The sequence below is a fragment of the Onychostruthus taczanowskii genome, unplaced genomic scaffold, assembly GCF_017590055.1.
Source record: "Onychostruthus taczanowskii isolate IOZ18803 unplaced genomic scaffold, ASM1759005v1 scaffold110, whole genome shotgun sequence".
In the NCBI taxonomy this organism is placed as follows: Eukaryota; Metazoa; Chordata; class Aves; order Passeriformes; family Passeridae; genus Onychostruthus; species Onychostruthus taczanowskii.
Window position 1 is genome coordinate 1,580,101 of NW_024497630.1, and position 19,998 is coordinate 1,600,098.

At 42.2% G+C, this 19,998-nt stretch overlaps 1 protein-coding gene across 1 annotated transcript in view; it reads right to left on the minus strand.

The window, feature by feature from the left end:
- Positions 1–19,998, minus strand: part of LMNB2 (lamin B2) — a 36,687-nt gene that overhangs the window by 5,661 nt on the left and 11,028 nt on the right. Inside the window, exons 3-11 of the mRNA XM_041422981.1 lie at positions 11,196–11,352; positions 10,384–10,509; positions 8,169–8,339; positions 4,940–5,065; positions 4,521–4,741; positions 3,663–3,954; positions 3,063–3,170; positions 2,169–2,288; positions 656–757 (exon numbers count right to left, since the gene is read on the minus strand). Coding sequence (XP_041278915.1) covers positions 656–757; positions 2,169–2,288; positions 3,063–3,170; positions 3,663–3,954; positions 4,521–4,741; positions 4,940–5,065; positions 8,169–8,339; positions 10,384–10,509; positions 11,196–11,352 — 1,423 coding nt within the window. The remainder of the gene's footprint in view (positions 1–655; positions 758–2,168; positions 2,289–3,062; positions 3,171–3,662; positions 3,955–4,520; positions 4,742–4,939; positions 5,066–8,168; positions 8,340–10,383; positions 10,510–11,195; positions 11,353–19,998) is intronic.

The window sequence follows — 19,998 nt, forward strand, 5'->3', positions numbered from 1 at the left end:
TTATTTGTGAAAAGACCTACTAATGGCCATTGATCAGAAGAACAAATCCCTTAGGTATCAAATATAAAATATTTTCTGGTATCACCTATATATCCTTCTCCTTTTTTTGCTCTGTCAACTCCTGGTCACTTATTTCACATTATTAAGCGAAAGGTTGTCAAAACATACAGGTGGTATTATTAAGAAAAAACAAGTTCATTTCAGGTGTAGAAGCTATATAGTGTCAGAAAATAAACCAATAAGCTGAAGCTTGCAGCAAGAGAAGCACCCCCATTCCTGGTTTTCAGTGGTTATCTGGTAATATCCTGCTTCCAGCAAGAATGCCCCAGCTCTGTTGCACAGAGCAGCAGATGCTGGGAGGAACACTGCCTGCTAATGCTGAAACTGTGTGATCTGAAGCACAGGTACCCAGAGCTGACATCAGCCACTGCCTGAGCTGTATGAGGATGGATCCCAGCAGTAATTCCTGGCAGCACTGCTCACATTGTCCTCTCTTGGTGCACTGCAATGTTGCAAGCAACCACTGGAAGCAAGGACCAGGAAGCTCAGAGCTGGCAGAAGTCGAAGGGGGATCCCCCCCACCCCCAGTAAATCTTATGCCTGATTGACCCAACTAATGAGGCACGAGTTAAACATCTGGTCTGCATCTGATTACCTGTTGGTTGAAAAGGTCTTCCTCTCCATATTCTGCTTCATCTTCTTCCTCTTCATTCTCTCGCACAACTACTGATTTAGTAACGCTTCTCACTGCAACTTCCTATACAAAATGACAGGTAAGGAGATGGCCAGAAGTCTTTATCTATCTGTTAAGTTTTTGCTATATCATCAATATAATATCCTTATTAAATTTTGGAGAGTTTAAAGCAACTTGGCCTAGATTTAACCACTAGCTATGCAAGCAAACACCAGCAATATCCTGTAAACCACAACATCATTCCTATTTCTGTGCACTAAAAGGCACGGTAATGTAATTCAACCACTTGATTTCTTTTCATTACCCTGGGATTTAAGAGGAAGCAGACATGTTTCAGGTGATGGTAGTCAATTTTACACAAGGTCACAGCAGACACAGGTAGGAGCTGTCTGAGATACAGTGTAATGTGAGAAACCAAACTTTCTCAGTATGATTACACAACATAAGGAATATTCCCAGTTTCTAAAAATATTCAATGTTAATTGTGTATGTTGGTTTTCAGCAGTTTTACAAGTCAGGCACTAAAGAAAATTCTAAAACCCTAGGAAGCTTCCTTTATTACTAAATTATTTTTAACACTTCTAAATAGTAAGAAATTCTTCTGCCTACGTGCACCGTGGAAATCACAGAGGAAAATCTCTAATTGTGGAAAAAGCTGCCCTTAACATACTCTCCTAAGCAAGGATACTAAAGGTAACCATAGTGAAAACAGACATGGATTTGAAATTTTTTCAGATACTAGTTTGACCACACAGTTTGAATACGGAGAGTATTAGCTTTCTATTTGTACAAATTACTGTCCTCCTACCTCATCCTGCCCATAAAGTTCTTCCAGAAAACTGCCAGCAAGAAAGGCAACACAAAAACTGATACGACTGTGGTCTGTTTCCTTTTCCTACTGCTATCAGATTGCTGGGATAATGGTACGGTTATGAGTAACAGCCAAGGCACAATTCTCCCTTCCAAAAGTCATTTGCAGAGATGGTTTTAAAAAAATTAACTGTGGGCAGATGTAGAACAATGCAGAATGCTCAGGAGTCTCTGCCAAATGAGAACTTATGATATGCTTCTAACATGGAAAGGACAATTATCTTCCTACATTAATATTTACACTGCACCTCAGAACATCATAGGGACTACATAATGGAACTGGAATTGCCAGAAATGCTTCTTTTCTTTGTCTCTTCTGAAAGTACATACTCAAATTCCAAACAAATTCTCTACTAGCAAGGTATTCTTCTAAAGTAGAAAAAAAGTGTCTATAGGCATAATCACAATGATCACAGTTTTCAAAAATATCCCAAAAATGTCAGAAATATGTGCATAAATAATATGTAATTATTTCAGTGTTATAAACTGTCATATTAGTAGACAACAGCGGAGATCCTACAGTCAGGATTTTGTCATTGTGTCATGTCACCCCACCCTCAAATTAAGAGTTTGGGAGGTAACCCAACCCATGGACACAGCCTACCTCTCCTTCAGAGTTGACGAGGTAAGTGCGGATATTTCCACCAGTGCCCCAGCTGCCTTGATTCTTCCACACGAGAACAGAAGGGGGGCTGTGAGATACACCTGCATCTGCACCCCAGATCTAGAGAGAATGACAATCTGTAATTAGCTGTTTATCCATATTTTTCTTTTAAATATACATATCTCCTACATACTACATTTCTTTTCTGAATTCCAATGGCAGTTTTACCCTCCTTTTAACTACACTATTACTGGTAGTAAGGCATTAAAAAAAAATCTAATATTGCAGTCATGAATTCTTTTCTGAACAAATTTCTCCTACCACTGTCTCAATAACCATACTGTATGGAGCCAAGGCAAAAAGCAGCATGTAGTGCATCAACTTAAATCTTTTATATGTATCTGAACAATTGATACTTAAGTAGAAATAGCTGCAAGTGTTTAAAAGATACATTTGTTTCATCCTAAAAGAACATCTGTTGCAGACTGAAAATAAAATGCAAAATTATTGAAAAGCAGCTGTTCTACAACATTAACTACAGTTAATGCTGAGAATGTCCAGTCTTGGATGAATGCTCTGAACTGTTCCCAATTCTTTAAGAGATTGAGCAGGATTAGGGTGCTAAACCTGGGCAAAGGTGTTTGGAAACAAACAGTTCTTGACTAATCCCCCAAAATACCTTTTTCTTCAACTTTCTATGTGCCCAAAAAAATGGTCTTAAATACTGAAGTACTAATATAGAAATTAATTTTTTTTTCATTTTTATAACTGAAATCCTGCTCCTCTAGAGTGAGACCCATGAAACCAAGTCAGGCTGTACCAGACTTCAAGATTTCCAATTGCCACAGCATCAACAGAAGAATATGTTGTTGACATACTGTAAATACAACTTACTGTAACAGTCTGCCCAGCTCTGAGGACATACTTAGGAGTAAATTTGTAAGCAATTTCATCTCCATCTCCAATTTGTCTTTTCAGTCTCCAGTTACCCAAAGACTGATCCTAATGGATAAAGTCAGAAAATTATTCAGAGCGAACAAAACAGAACGAACAGTCATCAGAATCTAGGTATTTGTTACTAAAATAATGGGGATATAAATTTATTTATGTGGTTGTTAGTCATTTGCATTCTACCTTGAAAGTATTTGCCTATATCCAGTCATAGTCTAAAGTGTAAATCCCATAGGGTCATTCACCAAAATTTAAAAAGATAACTATTTCACACAACAAAGTTCTGCTAGACAGCAGGCTGTTTCTGTGAGCAATGTCCCAGCACACATTTACACATTTGGGACAAATTGTGTTCTCTTCCTGCAGCATGTTAGCCCACCATTATGTTCAATTTTCCAAAGCCCCCATTAGTTCCTGCAGGATGCTGCACCTTGAGATGCTGTTCCCACTCTCCACACGGCCGCACCTGCTCATGCTGCAAAGTGCTGTGTATCATCTCAATTTAGCTCCTGCTTGTTTTCTATGAGTTCTGCTGATGCTCACCTTCTCTGAGTTGTTCTTAAGCTGAACATACTTGCCCTCCAGGTCTATCTCTTCTATGCTGATACTTCCTGTAGCTGAAGCTTGCTGGGACATTTGAAAGCTACTGCTACTGCTGCTGCCACTGATACTCCCAGTGCCGATCCCGCTAGTTCCACTGCCGGAAAGCTCCTCTGCTTCAATACGTTTTCTCTTGCCTCGGGAAGAGCGAACAAGTGAAGTGCTGCTGCTGCTGCTGCTGGAGGTAGCCCGAGAGACTGTGACACGGGAGGAGGGACTTGGAGAGAGCTTCAACCTTAACACAACCAAGAAAGCATTTTAATTAACTCACCCAGAGAACCACAAAGCTACAATATCCTCAAGTAAGCAGACTGTAATGTGCTCCAAGGCTGACAGCATCCTCACTCTGTATGTCAAGAAGACTGCATACATGAGGAGGAGGGAGCTACCCATCCCCGAGGAATGCTCTGGCAATATGACCATGTGGCATGGAAAGCAGTGCTACTGAGAGCAACACAGATCCCTTAACCCCTCCCTCCAGTACAGCTACTACTGAACACACTATTCTTGGGCCCCATGATTTAAAACCATAGAAGTACAAGCATTTAAGTAAAAAGATGATATGAAGACCAAGCACAGAATGATATATTTCACTGTACTCCAAGACCATTACAAAAACCCAAAGTAACGACAGTGTTCAGTTGAGAACAGGTGTTCCATGCAACAACATTGTGGTGTGAAGCCAATATAATTTCAGTGAAAGGTAATCTGGCCATTCCTGTTCAAGTGGTAAAAAATAAGGGCAAGAAATGAAAATAACACTTGAGAGTCCTTAGAAAAGAAAGTGGAATCTTTACACACCTTTCCTCTTCTCCTTCCAGGAGTTTTCGGTAAGCACTGATCTCCATGTCCAGTGCTAATTTAACATCAAGTAGTTCTTGGTACTCTGTAAGCTGAAGCTGCATCTGGTCCCTCATGTCTGTCATTTCCCTCTCCTTTGCATCCAGCATCTTCCTAAACTTCTCCCGCTCACCAGCCATCATTTCCTCCAGTTCCCGAATGCGATCTTCTGCTGCACTGGCCTAGGCACACAGCACAAGAAAAAGCCCACCTGGCATCCATGCAGGTCCACTCAGGAAGTTAAAACCCTTCTCCCTCCCAAATGAACATAACAAAGATTTCTCTATGCAAAATTCAGAAAATACAAAGGGTCGGAAATGTTAATATATTCACACAAAACAGCTGTGTGTTTGAGAGGAAAGCCAATTTAGTCCCCTTACCTGTTTCTGAAGACCAGAAAGCTGGTAGCTGAGAGCTTCTATCCTCATGCGAGCCTCCTTCAGCTCCTCTCGAGCTGCACCAGCAGCTTTGTCATTTTGGTCAGAGGACAATTTGGCATTCTCCAGCTGGAAAGAAAGTTTTATACAGCTCACTTGTACTGAGTTAGAAATCCTGAAATATCCTTTTGGTAAAAAGATAGCAACTACTTAATTTTAGAAAATTTTAAATGGTCTGGTAAGTTTAGGATAGGAACTGCAAGACATTAAGGAATGCCCTAAGGACCAAAGGAAAATGTATTTCAGGATTTGCTTATGCTGTTAAAAAAATGCAGGACTTGCTTATGCTGTTAAAAAAAAACCCTCTACTAGCCCTTCCATTATACAAGCAACCTTAGCTTCCAAAAAACTGAGCATGTGCTCTGCTTGTTTGTCCTAAGGCAAATCACACTGGGTGACAGCAAAGGCTGCCTACCTAATTCATGTCCTGGTCCAGCAGTTCCCTGGATGCCCAGAGACTAACTCAATAAAATATTTCACAGGTATTATGTCTCTGCTGGCTATATGCAACTCAGGGACCTCCTCAGTCAGGCACAGTATTTTACTGCTTACTATCTCTCAGTGGATTTCTCCGGCAGGAATTTGCCACTGCTTTTTGAATTTTTGCGGAAACGAGTTTAGCTCTATATTAAAGAACAATTACTTAGTGTCTTCTCTATCTGGCCATTCTCACTGGATGTTCACTGTCCCTGCTCCTACTGAAAAAACAACAATCACTCCTCATTTACCTTCCCCCATGCTATTTATCCCTTTACAGACATCCACTGTATCTTTCACCTCTCTCAATGTATCTCTTCTCCAGGTGAAGTTTTATTCAAAATTTTTTCATGCATGACTTGTTTCCCGCTCTAAATTGTCTCTGCCAACTCTGCAGTACCTTTGCAAGAAGCAATAAAACTACTCAGAGCACTCCAGATGACATCCTCTCCCAGAGACAAATCAATGGTTTTGATTTTATTCTTTCCTTAATAGTTGCCAATATATGATTTGGTTTTAATTTTTTGTTAAATTTACCTAGTGAACAAGCTTAATTTCTAGTGGTTAATTTTAACCAAAACAGAGAGCAAAACCAGAACTCTTACATGGCAAGCAGAGAGCTAGAAGAACCATCCTTTGCATGCCTTAGAGTTGGACTTCAACAATTTTGCCACACCACGGAATCCACTCAAAAACAAAACCAATCTAATTCTAAGAACAGTTAGAGGCAGAAGATGTTCTTTAGCCACACAGCACAAAGGTTTATAAAATCAATCTTCACTAGCTCTGCTGTTCACTAGGTTCTGAGCAGCACACACAGAGCCTTCTTTAGGCTACAGATTTTGAAGGAACTTCAACTACACCTTTAATACTTCTTGTAAAGTTTAAAATGAAAAAATATTTAAAGTCTGACAAACATTCACTACCTTACAGTCATGCTGGCATAGTGCCAAGTACTTAGGATTGCTGTTGCTTATCATCACAGATCATAATGATCTTTCTTAGAAGCCCTTTTTAAGTATTCAAAAGTCACAATAAGGTCTCCCTGGAGAGTTCTCTTGTCCAAGCTGAACACCCCAGCTCTCTCTGTAAGAGGTGCTCCAGTCCTCAAGATCATTTTTGTGGCCTTTTTTGGACTTTTTCCAGCCACTCCACATCTGCCCTGTGCAAGAAATGAGCTTTTACCCAAGACCATCTCATCCTGGAGCTGCTCAGTAGCTAAACCTAGTGATTTGCTTTGACATCTTATTTCTCCCCAGCTATGGCTCTCTAACAGGGACATGTCCTTGTTCAGAAATCACAAAATTAAGTTCACACCTTTCCCTACATATTCCAACTTCATCCATAACAACCACCTTTATGCAGGGAAAAAGCAGCTTAATTTGTTCATTCCCCTGTTCAAAGCTTGTCACTTTTTCATTCTCTAAGTCTGTATATTGCATCCTTTTAAAATTTTTTCTTCTACTAAGCACCTTCTATCTTCGATCTCCTTCAGACTGTGACAAGTCAATCCAAACAGCTCCTTACATGTTCCAGAGTTCTGTGAATAATTTCAATCCTGCCAACTGTGTTGGGGGTTTTAATTTTAATTTTGGGGTTTTAATACCTATTATCTATAGGGTTGCTGCTGTAAGTAATAGTTAAATATTTGTAGATCAGTATTTCTCAAACCAAATCATCAACTCAAAGAAATCAAACGAAGTCTCACTGAAGGTGGGAGAGAACAATGTTAGCAGTACCATCATTCTTCCAGCACAAGAGAACAAGAAGTGGCTGTAACTATTGACAAGTACTTTCAACAGCCAGAATTGCCAGGATGGGGCTCTGAGCAACCTGGTCTAGTTTAAAGACATTCCTGTTCAAGGCAGGGGGCTGGACTAGATGGCTTTTAAAGGTCCCTTCTAGCCCAAACCACTCTACAATTCTATGATTTTCAAATTACATACCATGATTTTCATCACCACAGCTGGTCAAGAAAGGTCTGATATCTTGCCTAAAGTTTCCCTGTCACTAAAGGATTCACAGCTGCATCTAGTAATTTTCCAGTCCAGAACTATCTTAGATCATTGAAATGTTGCAAGGCTTAGACATACTTAAAAGTGTACTGGCATGATTAAGAACACTGCAATGGCCACAGTAAGAGCAAAGTGACAGTGCACCTTTAGATAAGAAGCCCCTTCCAGTGTGTCTATATTAGTTTGCAAGCTCACTGCATCCTAGCAGAAGCCCATAGTGAGACACACTCACTTCCAAGATCTCCAATCCCCCCCTTCAGCTTCTTATGCACAACATATTGCACATATTGCAAGTTTTCCCATGCCCCTCCATTTGTGAAGAAAAACTGGATCTACTGATGTAAGAAAAGAACCCTTATAGCAAAAGACATTGTCTAATCAGCTACTGTGTGACATCCACTACTCCCACTGTGCCTTCTGCAGAGACCAAAAACAGCTCCACATGTTCTCTCACTAACTGACCTCTCTTGGCTAAAGCCATTGCTTGCTTTTACCTCTGGCTATAACCTCCCTGGAAATGCACCTGCACACAAGTCCCAGGGAAAGCATTTGAACACTGGAACAAAACTTCCTCAAATTATAGTTACTCGTCCCCTTAAGACCAGTAGAGCTGGTAGAAGTGGCTTTTATCTCACAAACTGGGCTTCCAGTCTGACAGTGCTGTGGACAGCAGTTGTTACCTTAGCCTGATATGTCTGCTCCAGCTCCATCTTATACAGTTTGACTTGTTCATCATGTTGATTTCGCAGATCCTCCAGGGCCTGAGTCATTTTGGATTCATACTCCTGTTGGCGGCTTGTGTCCACCTCAATCAAACGATGTTCATGTCGTTTTCTTGTTTCCCTTATTTCCTACATAAACACAAAAGAAGAGGGACAAATTCCCACACTCAAGTAAACAGTACAAGCAGTTACATTCAGACAATTAACTACTGCAGTACTAGCTATTTAGCATAATGGAGCTGCAGTACTACAGGCATTTAAGCCTGGGAATTGCTGTGTGCAGAACAGATTCAAGTTACTGTTCTCATTTGTCAGGATGTAATTCTTAAAAGTAATCCCACTTAACACCAGCTTCAAAAACAGCCATGTACTGTCTTAAGTAAGGGGCTGTTTCACTGCTTCACTACAAACTCTGTCCTTCTCAATGCACATCCTGACATTACAATAGCAGTCTACAAGGAATCAGATGAAAATGAACACCATTTGTGAACATTATATATATTTTAAAAAATTATAGAGAAAAACTGCATCTTCAAATTTCAGTCTTAAGCACATGTGGGTCTCATCTATGTTCTATATACTTGATGACTCCTTCTTATTAGATTTTGATTACAGCATTAATAAAGCAGCAATCCAAGCAATCCTGAAGACATATTTTTTATGATCAGAGCTTGCACTAAGAAATGTGCATTTTTAGAAATGCATGGGCTTTCTGTGCTTAAGAACACTGGCTGCAAACTAGTAAGGTAAGGCTTATTCATGCACTTATTCATGCAGAGACCTGGCCAGGTCTGAATGTGTGGTATGAGAAAAACTATTTGTTCCTTCAGGGCAGGACAAACAACCAAGGAGTGGTTCTGAGTACTGGGAGGAGGCCTGAAGTTAGCAGCAGGGCCATGAGGAACAACAGCAAGTGAAGCAAGGCTCAATTTTGCTAGACTGTAGTCATAGAAGACTAACACATACTCAAAGCAACTTTACTAGTTGTTTAGCAGAAATGGTCTACATCTAAAATAGATCCCCAGAAACATGTCCTTTTACTAGCAGCAATGTGCTCTGAAGTGATATGGAATAAGCTTTTCTTTCTGTGGTTAATTTTTACACCAAGAAAACTAGCAAGCAGCAGTCTCTCAGTAACAGTAGGCAATGACAGCTCAGAAGCTAAAGGAATGTCATGGGAGACTAGAAAGGATCAGGTGAAGGGCTGAGCTGATCCAGCAGTTCAACACCACTAGAAGAAAAGTCATCTTAAGGTCCTACAACCAAACAAGGATCTGTCACTGCAGTCAGCGTACCAATGCAAGCACTCCAGGGCAAGGAAGTGAGACAATGGTCAGAACATCTCAGGCTGATCTCCCTGGTTGGTTTCTTTGCCCTGCTCCAGCCCCTGTCCCCTGTCCTTAGCCACACAGCCCTGTCCCATCCCTTGAACCAGTCTGAGCACTCATTTGGATTCTGTGGTAAATCAACTCAGCCACTAAGCAGTCAAAAACCAAACTCAACCAAGAAAACTTTAGTATGTTTCTAGTTAATCTGGTTGAAATGGTTAGGTGAACAGTGAGCCAAGCTAGAGTAGGTGAGATGAACAGTGGAAGCATGTGGTGACTGCTCAGCAGCCACTCCTTGAATGAGCTTGCAGAACCACCAGAGATGGAATAAACTGACGTAACACTTGGCATCGGGTACAGAGAGAAAGTCATGCTTTCCTCTCCCAATTCCCACTATTACAAAAATTTTGGTCTTCACTAGAACTATTCACTTAACAGGCAGAAAACTACCTCTGCAATAAGCAAGGCAGTTACATACTATTCTAGTCAATAAAAACAGCTTATGATCAGGTCCAGGAACCAAAGCTGATGTAAGTAAAGAGGAGGGGCATGCAACCAGGTCCAGTGAGAGGGAAAAAGATTTTCCTTTTTTCACAGCAGTCAGCTGGCTCCAGTTCACCTGCCCATGGAACAATACTTTTGTCACCTGGCTCTCATACTGACTTCACCACTGATTTACCATGTAAAAAGGTGTAAAACCTTCACCTATTTTATTACTCAACCCATTTATAGGAAGGATAATACTGATTTTTCTCTACCTGGACTAGTTAGTAGTTGCTCATAGTCAATTTGATAAAAAGCTACATTAACTTTGGACAGTGGCAATATTACTAGATTGATAATACCTCCTCAAACACATTCTTCCTGAAATCCAGATCCTCTTGCAAACTCTGGCACCGATTTTCCAGGTCCACACGCATGAGTGTCTCCTTCTCCAACTGCTTCTTTGCCACAGCATGACCATCTTCAGCCTAGTAAAGAATTTTAAAGATGATTTTGTCTGGATTCCTGTCTTCCATCCATAAACCTTTTACAGTCTTCATCTGATGTCTTTGGAGCAGTTACTCACAATAACAAAACTAATGTCAAGCCACTGGTTTAAAGAAAACCAATCCACACCATCACCAGAAAGAAACACAATAAATAAACAAAAGCCACAGAAAAAAAAGAAAGAACAAGTGTGTGTGCACGTTAATTGATATTTAAACCAAGCTTATATGTTTGCATAGCAGCTATTTAAAATGTAGTATTAGCTCAATACATTCTGGTAGAGGAGCCGAGGATTATTAACTCCTCAAGCACAATATGTTGCACTTTCTTTTTCTTGCTAGCATGGTCCCACTGGGTACTCCAGCACAAGTGTAAAATTATGCAGGACCTTACAAAGGACAACATTTAATGACTCAAGATCTAGAACATCAGAAATTTTAAAACAAAAACTTCTGACAACCAAAATGTTTAAAACACTGTGTTGCTTTGGTTATTTCACATAGATTTCTTACAATTTAGTTTTGTATCCAAGAGGGGCAGCCAAAGATTCAGCAGTAAGTAAGATGCATCATTGATGTTCAGACTAGAAACTAACTGCAAAGAAAAAAGGGAATTTATGCTACGCAGCCTGTCCTGTGCTGAAGCAAGAGAGCATTCCCTAGCATACCTTAGCAAGCTGGGCACGCAGATCAGCCACTTCTGCTTCCAGACTGCGTTTCTCATTCAGGACAGTATTGAGTTCTGCCTCACTTCTATGGAAGAGAACTTCCAGATCCTTGATACGACCCTGAGCCACAGACAAATCTGCATCTTTCTTCTTGTAGCTGGAAAAGCAAAAGTACATTATACTTACACATGGGCGCACACCCATCCTGAGCATGTCCTGGTTACAGCCACAGGTATTTTGTTATCAGACACCTTTTATCAAGCCCAGCTCACCACTATATAGCTCCTGCAGTAGCCTGCAAAGGCTGCTGATCACTGACCTGGAACACCCCCCAAAATGTGAAGCTGGTACCATGTTCTGTAAATGCATTGCATAGTAAAAAACAATCATGTACAGACAAGGGAAAAACAAGAAGGCAACTCTGGCAGCTAAGAGACGGTAATGCACACAAGGTGTAAACAGCACTTATTCATCTGGCAGCTACACGGCTGATATCTTTTACTTTAGAGTACAGCCCACAAAGCAAAGTACATGCAATGGCCAAAGAGGCCTGAACATCCCCAAGGTTTTATATTTGATATGGTCAAGTGTATTCCTTATGACGTATTCCCACAAAAAGTAGTAAAATAATCCAGTATGGAAATGTGTCACCTTTAAGGAATAAACCAGTATTGCTTCAGCAGTATTCATTATGGGCAAAGCATGTCCGAGTGCTTTAAATATCATTATTTGAGCTGTTATATCCAACTTGCAGATATGATCAAGATAATCTTCCTTCTGCCCACCAAGTAATTTATCAGTCTTTTCATCTAACACAGTGACTTTCTGCAGCTTTTCTCAGCATGTATTATTATGTTATTAAAAAACTGATCTGTTATGTGCTATAATCCTTCCTTGTTGCTGCTTAAGCTCGCTGTTCTAGCCTCGCACCACATGGGACAGAGGGAATACTTTTAAAATTTTTTTCTCTTAAATTGTTGCAGACACTTTTTCTCCTTTCCTTTCTTCACACTTCTAATCTATAGATATGTAGTTTGCACCTATGGTCCATAAGCTGCTTTAAGGGCCCACAGAAATAACTTCGAAGAGAATTTCTACTACATATAGGCTTTTAGAAGCTCTGTATTCAATCTGCAACTCCAAACATGGAAAAAAAACTATTATGTTTGCAAAGAGGAAAAAAAAAGCTGAAAACCAGTGTTCTAGATTAATACAAACCTTGATGCCCAACCCGGATCCTGAAGCTTGGTTCCTAAAATCCTCATCACTTGTACTGTCTTCTTGAATTTCTGATTTGCTTGAATTGGCCAGAATTACTTTACGAAAATCCTCCATTATCGGGTATTGGTGTGCCCTCCACACAATGGTTTGCCTTTGGCTCATCAGTGTTTTACCAATGGTTTACATGGTTCAGCATGATGTGCATCTTTTTCTAAGCTGACATCTTTATTTTGTGACGCATTCAGCTTGTGTTTTCTCTCTATATTTCATGGTGTAGATCTTAGAATTTGTTTTCATTTAACTGTAACCAATTTTTCTTATCATCAGTCCAATCTGTCACTGTGAATTCTGTTCTGCAACATATGTGCAGTGTCTTCACACTCATCAGCTTGCTGGAGGCACAGACAAAACATGGCTTCTATTTAAAAGACAGTTATTTAGCAGTAGTCAGAAGGTCACAAGTGCTATGTTACACATGTGTTGTAAAACAAGCCACTGTGCCTGCGTCACACCAATCAGTCCTGGGAGCCTTCTGCCTGTGCAGGACTCAAAGGGCAAATGCTGCTTCACTCTGATCATGAACAGCAGTATGTGCTCACACAGCCTCCTGCTTCCTCCCACCTGCAGAAGCCAGGCAGCAAGAGAGTGCTTCCAGGGATGGGAATGAATAGAAGTGTTTGATGTACAGCTTGAACCATAGAGAATTCTTGACAGTGGTAAGTAACTTTGGCCCCCTCAAGCACACTGACAACATAGCAAGCTATTTTAGTTTTTATTTTCACTTATAATTTCAGCCTGGTTTATTGCCTTCATGCAAAAACATGACAGAGGTTTTACAAAGGTACAACTGTTTTTGGGGGTCTCTGAGATTTTAAAAAGTTCCCACAAGGAGTCAGTCCACCTAGTGAGATGTGTCAGTGCTTCAAGGAACACCAAGTAACTTTCCAAGTAGGGTAACTCTTGAGAGCTCTTTTTCCCCAGAAAGAGCCAAGTTTGTTCCAGGGAAATGTTTCAGTGACCACAGAATCACAGCATTGTTTGGGTTGGAAGGGACCTTAAAGCCCATCTCATTCCAACCATGTCATGCTCCAAGCCCCGTCCAACTTGGCCTTGAACACTTCCAGGATGGGGCAGACACAACTGCTCTGGGCAACCTGTTCCAGGCCTTCACCCCCCTCACAGGGAAGAATTTGTTCCTAATATCAAACGTAAACCTACTGTCTTTCAGTCTGAAGCCATGCCCTGTTGTTCTGTCCCTACTTACAGGTAGGTAGCAGGCAGAGGAAGCCACAGCATGACATTCACCCATCTTAGTGCCAGGAGCATGCAGCTCCAGCAGGACTGCTAGAACAAGCAGAATGATGGCACCTGACAGATACTGACCTTCAGACCTAGCTTGACCTGGGAAAAAATGACGCTGGTAAAGATATGAACTGACACTTCATGAACAACAGGACAGGAGACTTTCCTTAACCACACCATTAGAGCTACCTCTGCTATCAATGAATGGACCTTATTCACTTCACCAGGTCTGGTTCAACAGTCACAGGGAGGGTGGTGTTCTACCCAAGCAGAAGTCTTGTGCACCTCACCATAAATGAATTATTCCCATCCATACCTCCTCCACTTATCCCCTCCCTACAGTAGTCAAAAGTTTTGTCAAACAGCTGAAGATGAAAACACAAACACTGGAAGACACTACACAGCATATAGGAGAGAACCATACATGCTACAGAATGATATGAGAATGGCTATTTTTACAACAATATTTTAATTCTCGATTTAAAAATATGTCCCTACTCCTGATACAAACATCTTTAAACTAAAAGTTAAGCTGTTCCTTACATCATATAAATGGTGTTCAAACATCCTAAAGATATTTAACTTTTTATAAAGTGAAACTACCCAACTGCTTTATGAACCCAGTTATGAAGTTGGTTCAAAAGAAAAAAAATTACATTCATGAGCTGCATTCAAGTACAAATATATATGTATGGTAGATGTTGTAAAATACACAGAATGGATGGAAGGCATTTTTAATCTCATCTTGTTTCACCCCTCCCATGAGTAGGGACACCTTCCACTAGACTGGGTTGTCTCCAAGCCCCATCCAGCGTGGCCTTGAACACTTCCACACAGATGGGGCAGCCACAGCTGGTTGGACCCTATGTTCTACCCCCAGAGGGTGCTGGGGCATTGAACAGGCTCCCCTGGGAACGATCACAGTCCCAAGGCTTCCGGAGCTCAAGGACAGCTTGGACAAGACTCTCAGGCACAGGGTGGGATTTTGGGGTGTCTGTGCATGGCCAGGAGTTGATTTGGCGGTTTTTGTGGGTCCATTCCAGCTCAGGATATTCCACGATTCTATGACTGAGTGCCTCACCACCCTAACATGGAAGACTTTCTTTCCAATATCCTAGTCTAATGCTGCCCTATGGCAGTATGCATCCATTCACCCTTGTCCCACCACTACTGCCCTGTACCAATCCCTCTCCCTCTCTTGGAGCCCCTTTAGGCATTGGAAGGGGTTCTGAGATTTCCCTTCCCTGGAGCCTTCTCTTCTCCAGGTGAACACCCCCAGCTGTCCCAGACTGCCTCCAGTGCAGAGGGGCTTCAGTCCTCAAAACACCAGAACAGGTGGCATTCTCTGGACTCACTCCAGTAGCTTCACATTATTCTGATGCTGGGTCCCCAGAACAGAACGCAGTACTCTGGGTGGGCTTGAAGGGGCAAATCACCTCCCTTGACCTGCTGGCCACACTTCTTTTGATGCAGTTCAGGGTTTGATCAGCTTTCAGGGCTGCAAGTTCACATTGTTAGCTCAAATTCAGTTTTGCATCCATTGATACTTGTATCTCCTCAGGGCTACTCTTGATCCATTCTCCACCGAGCCTGTGTCTGTGATGGGAATGACCCAACACATATGCAGAACCTTATACTCGGCCTTGATGAACCTCATATGGGGTTCACACAAGCCCACTTCTCTAGCCTGCTCTCATCTCTTTAGATGGTATTCCTTCCCTTCAGTGCATCAACTGCACCACACATGTTTTGGTTGGCTCCTCTTTCTTGTTAGAAGGAAGTGCTTCCTGCCCCTTGCCCCCCTCATGCCCTAGTTTCACATTCAGTTTTAGGGTACTCTGGAAGTCTTACAGAGATGATGAGCTGGTGGCTCCTGAGATAACAGGAGCCAACACGGAAACACATGTGAAATACTGCCAAGAAATTAAGGACCATTCATCTAAGAAGACAATCCAGCCAACAGTCCAGCTGTTTCTCTATACCAATGCATGCAGTAAATAAGAGGAGCTGGAAGCCACCGTGGTACTGGAAAGCTGCAACCTAGTTGCTGGTGAAACTTGGTGGAATCTCATGACTGGACTTCAACTATCAACAGCTACAGGCTGTCAAGAATGGACAGGTGAGGAAGGAGGGGTGGAGGGGTTACCCCCCCCCAAGAAGTGAATTGAATGTGAAGGGCCATCTCTAAAGAACAGCCATAAGCATTTGAAAGCCTATGGGTAAGAATCAGAGACTGAGGCAACAATGGGAACCCTTGTGGTTGGTATCTACTCCTGGCTGACTGGTCAGCTGCAGCCTTTTTGCTCCAGCTACAGGAGCTATTGCGCTCTTAGACTCATCCTGCTGTGGGACCTCAACCATCCCAGCATCTGCTGGAAAGTAGCAGGGTGAGCTGTAGGCAATCGAGGAGGCTGTTGGAGAGCACTGAGGACAGCTTGTCAAGCCAGGTAATAAATGGCTCTACCACATGAGATGAGATGAGATACTGGACCTGATGGTCACCAACACAAACGAGCCAATCAGTGATGTCAAGACAGGAGGCAGCCTGGGTTGCTGTGATCATGCAGTCCAGGAGTCTGCAGTCCTGAGAGACACGGGTCAACTGAAAAGTAATGAAGAATGAATTTTAGGAAAGCAAACTGCCTACTGTTCAAGAAGTTGGTCAATAGCACCCCCTGGGAAACTGCCCTCAGGGACAAGGGAGAAGATCTTTTAGGAAATTTTCTAGATCACAAGAGCTCTTGATCCTCGGGACTGGAAGGCAAGAGACCAGCATGGATGAGTTGAGACCAGCAGGTGAAACTAAAAGGCAAGAAGATAATGAAGAGGCAGTATTAGTACGGGCTTGTGGATGCCAGCCAGTCAGGGAGAAATGGCAATCGTTTCTCACAGTGGCTTGTGAGACTTTTTAGGGATTTGTAAGAATGTGATAACTTGTTAGTACAAACAATCTGCAGCTGGTGTTTTTCCATCTTGTTTTCCTGTTCTTCTCAAGGATGGTGTGTGTGAGAAAGATGTTTTTTATTAACTAGTCAACCAAGTGGAATGTATAGTATCAGTCTATAATAACTGAAGATTCTTTTGTAATAAAGCCTTCTTTTCTCCTCTTGCACTTGGGTCGTTCATCTGTTCTTGTGTCATCCTTGGCGCAAGGGTGGCTCGGGCTGGTATCCTGGCAAAAGTATGGAGACATTGCCTGGTTGTGAAGGGATAGGGTCAGTAAGGCCAAGGTGCAGCTGAAGTTGAACTTGGCAAGAGACACCAAGAAAAACAAGAAGATCTTTTGCAGGTATGTTAGTCAGAAAAGGAAGGTCAAAGCAAGCGTACTTCTTCAATGAACAAGCCTGGCAAAGTGGTTCAGACAAGGCGAAGGTTGATGTACTCAACAACTATTACGCCTCAGCCTTCAATGGCAACCTCTCCAGCAGACGGACCACAAAACAGGAACTGGGAAGGCAAAATAGCTCACACTATAAGAGAAGGTTAGGTTTGTGACCACCTGAGAAACCTGAGTCCAAGTCTATGGGACCTGACATGATGCACTCCAGAGGAACTGGTTGATGTAGCTGCCAAGCCACTCTCCACGACATTTGAAAACTCACGGCAGTCAGATGAAGGCCCAGGCAAAAGGGAAACATTGCACCCATTTTTCAAAAGGATGGGAAGGAGGACTTCAGGAGTTATTACCTGCCAGCCACACCTCCGTACCTGAGAACATCATGGAACAGATGCTCTCAAAAGCTCTGCAAAGGCATACGGAGCAAAGGGAAATGATTCAAGACACCCAGTACAGCTTCTCCTAGTGGCCTTCCCCTGCCCACTGATGGAGTCACTTAATCGTGGAAGGGCTATGAATATTGTCTGTCTATATTCTGTAAGGCCTTTGATAAAGTTCCCCCACAAAATCCTTCTCTGATTGCACAGGTAAAATTTGACAAAGGCATCAATGAAGAAAAGTAGTGGGCATATGCATAAACACAAAAGAATTTGAAAATTCAGAACTAATTTGGTTTTTGTAACGGAAGGCAAGGAGCATAAGCAGGGGTAGAAACCCTGCACAGAAGGGCTCTAAGAGGGCCTTACTCTGCCTAAAGAGGCCACAGCAAATCTGATTACCACAAAACACTTCTGAGTTCTGTACCACTCCTGCTACTCACTGCAGTCTTGGGAGACAGCTGAGTCTGATGTAAAATACTACCTGGAGCTTACCTTTCTTCACACATCAGCAGCTCAGAAGCACTCAAAATGCAACTGTGCTTGAGAAATTACTCATAAATAAAATACAGAACAAGACATAGAACACTGTTATGGTAACAACAGCATCTTGAATACTGACTGAAGTTCCAATTCTGCAGCTTTCCTTCCCAAGAGGATACACTAAAACAGCAAAAATGACAGAGGACAAAATGTTGATTGAAAGCACAAAGCAACTTCAGGTGTAGAAGCAACTAAGCAGTAAGATGCTTCCACTTAAAAAAACGAGATAATTAAAGAGAAAATCTTAGGAGATATGAAGGAGAATACAAAAATAAAGGGATAAATGAACAAATGAAACTGGGCAGGCAGATTGAACAACATGTTTATACAATATGTAGATAAACTCAGAATCCCCTTGGTATGTCTAAGAACTCCACAAACAGCTGGTCTCAGAATACCGGACACACTATGAAATGCAAATCCATGATGGCTATTTCACAGAATCCAGCTGGACATCAGGAAGTCCCTTAGCTGCAGGGAATTGTTGAAGAGTGGAAGAGTATTCCAGAGAACTGTTGCTATGCGTGTTACATTCCTCTTTTCTCTAGACAAATGGAACAGAGATCAATTAACAGGCTAAGTAGACCTTTGCTCCAATTCAAACTGTGGGGGCTGAAGAGCTAGCCAAAGGAGGGCTTGCTGCACTCCCCTTGAGGGCGAACCCCTGAGCCACTGACATTAGGGCGAGTAAAAATCACCCCCAGAGGCCTTTGCAGTTCTGGGTTAATCCCTTGTTGCTCATTGGTCGCTCCCCTCATGCTCCACCCCTGAGCCCACATCCCATTGGTTACTGGCTTTGTCCCGCCCCTCACCATCCCTATATAAATCCCTGGTTTGGAGCGCCCCTGTTCCGGGCTCCCTTCGCGGAGGGCCCTGCTTTTAATGAAGGCCACTGTGGAACACCATACAGAGCTCCAGTCTCTTTCTCCACCTCGCCTGAGCTGATTATCACATGCTGGGCTGGGAGAAGGACATGCCTGTGCCCCTGAACTGTCCTTCTTAGCATGCTCTTCAGGAAGGTCCTGGCACCCTTACCACCACCGCGGTAACAAACTGCTCTAGAAAAAGCCTTGGGATGCTTCTTGTTGACTTAGCAGGGAAAATTATATCCAATTATCTCAAACACTAAAAATCCCCCAGCAAATGTTACAACATTGGTAACACAGAGAAAAAAAATCTAAACTAAACAAATATGTGCACCAGAATCCAAGCCCTGGGAGTTGAATTTGCATTCACATGGAACCCTGGTGCAGTGTTATCTGTCAGTATCTGGACAAGATACAGAAAGACATAAGCAGAAGAGCTTCCTCTGAAGTCCATTACATCAACAAAAAAAACCTTGCTCTTTCCCAGACCACAGGCCCTGTCTCAAATCCTTGTGTCCTATCCAAGGCTCTTGATGCAGGTTGGTCAGTTGCTTCACAAGTTGAAATTGTGCAAGTAGACAGCCCCAGGAAGGAACTAAACACAGGATAAGCCTCAGGCTCCTCTGGGCACAAACCAGACCTGATGTTACCACCTCCAACTGTACCCTGTGGCTTCCCTGGAGTATCTTCAGAGCTTTCCATGCTCACAAACCCAGGCTTTGGGAGAAAAAAAGAAATGGGGAATCTGCTAATAAACCAGGAGGTTGACTGTGATCCTATGTTGCAAGGGAAGTCTATTATCTCCTGTCCCAGCAAACCAACCTATTCCAAGGAAACAGAATGGCAGTGTTTGGGATCACTCCTGGCCAGACTGTGCTGGCATCCTTAAATCTCTCCTCTGTTATGAGCTTGAAAGAGAGATACAGGCAATAGTAGTGAATATAAACCTATGCAATAACCTACTCTTCCACTACACAGTTCTCAAAGCAAGTTTGGTCTGAGATGTGGTAATCACATATTCTCTGAACAGAGAGAGACTTAATTCTCTCCCAGGATTTTCCTGAGAAGCTGTGAGAAAGCTCAGAGAAAACAATTCTTATCTTAATCTCTGCACCTGTTGTTGTGCACATGTGGAACGTGCTATGGAGATCGTTCAC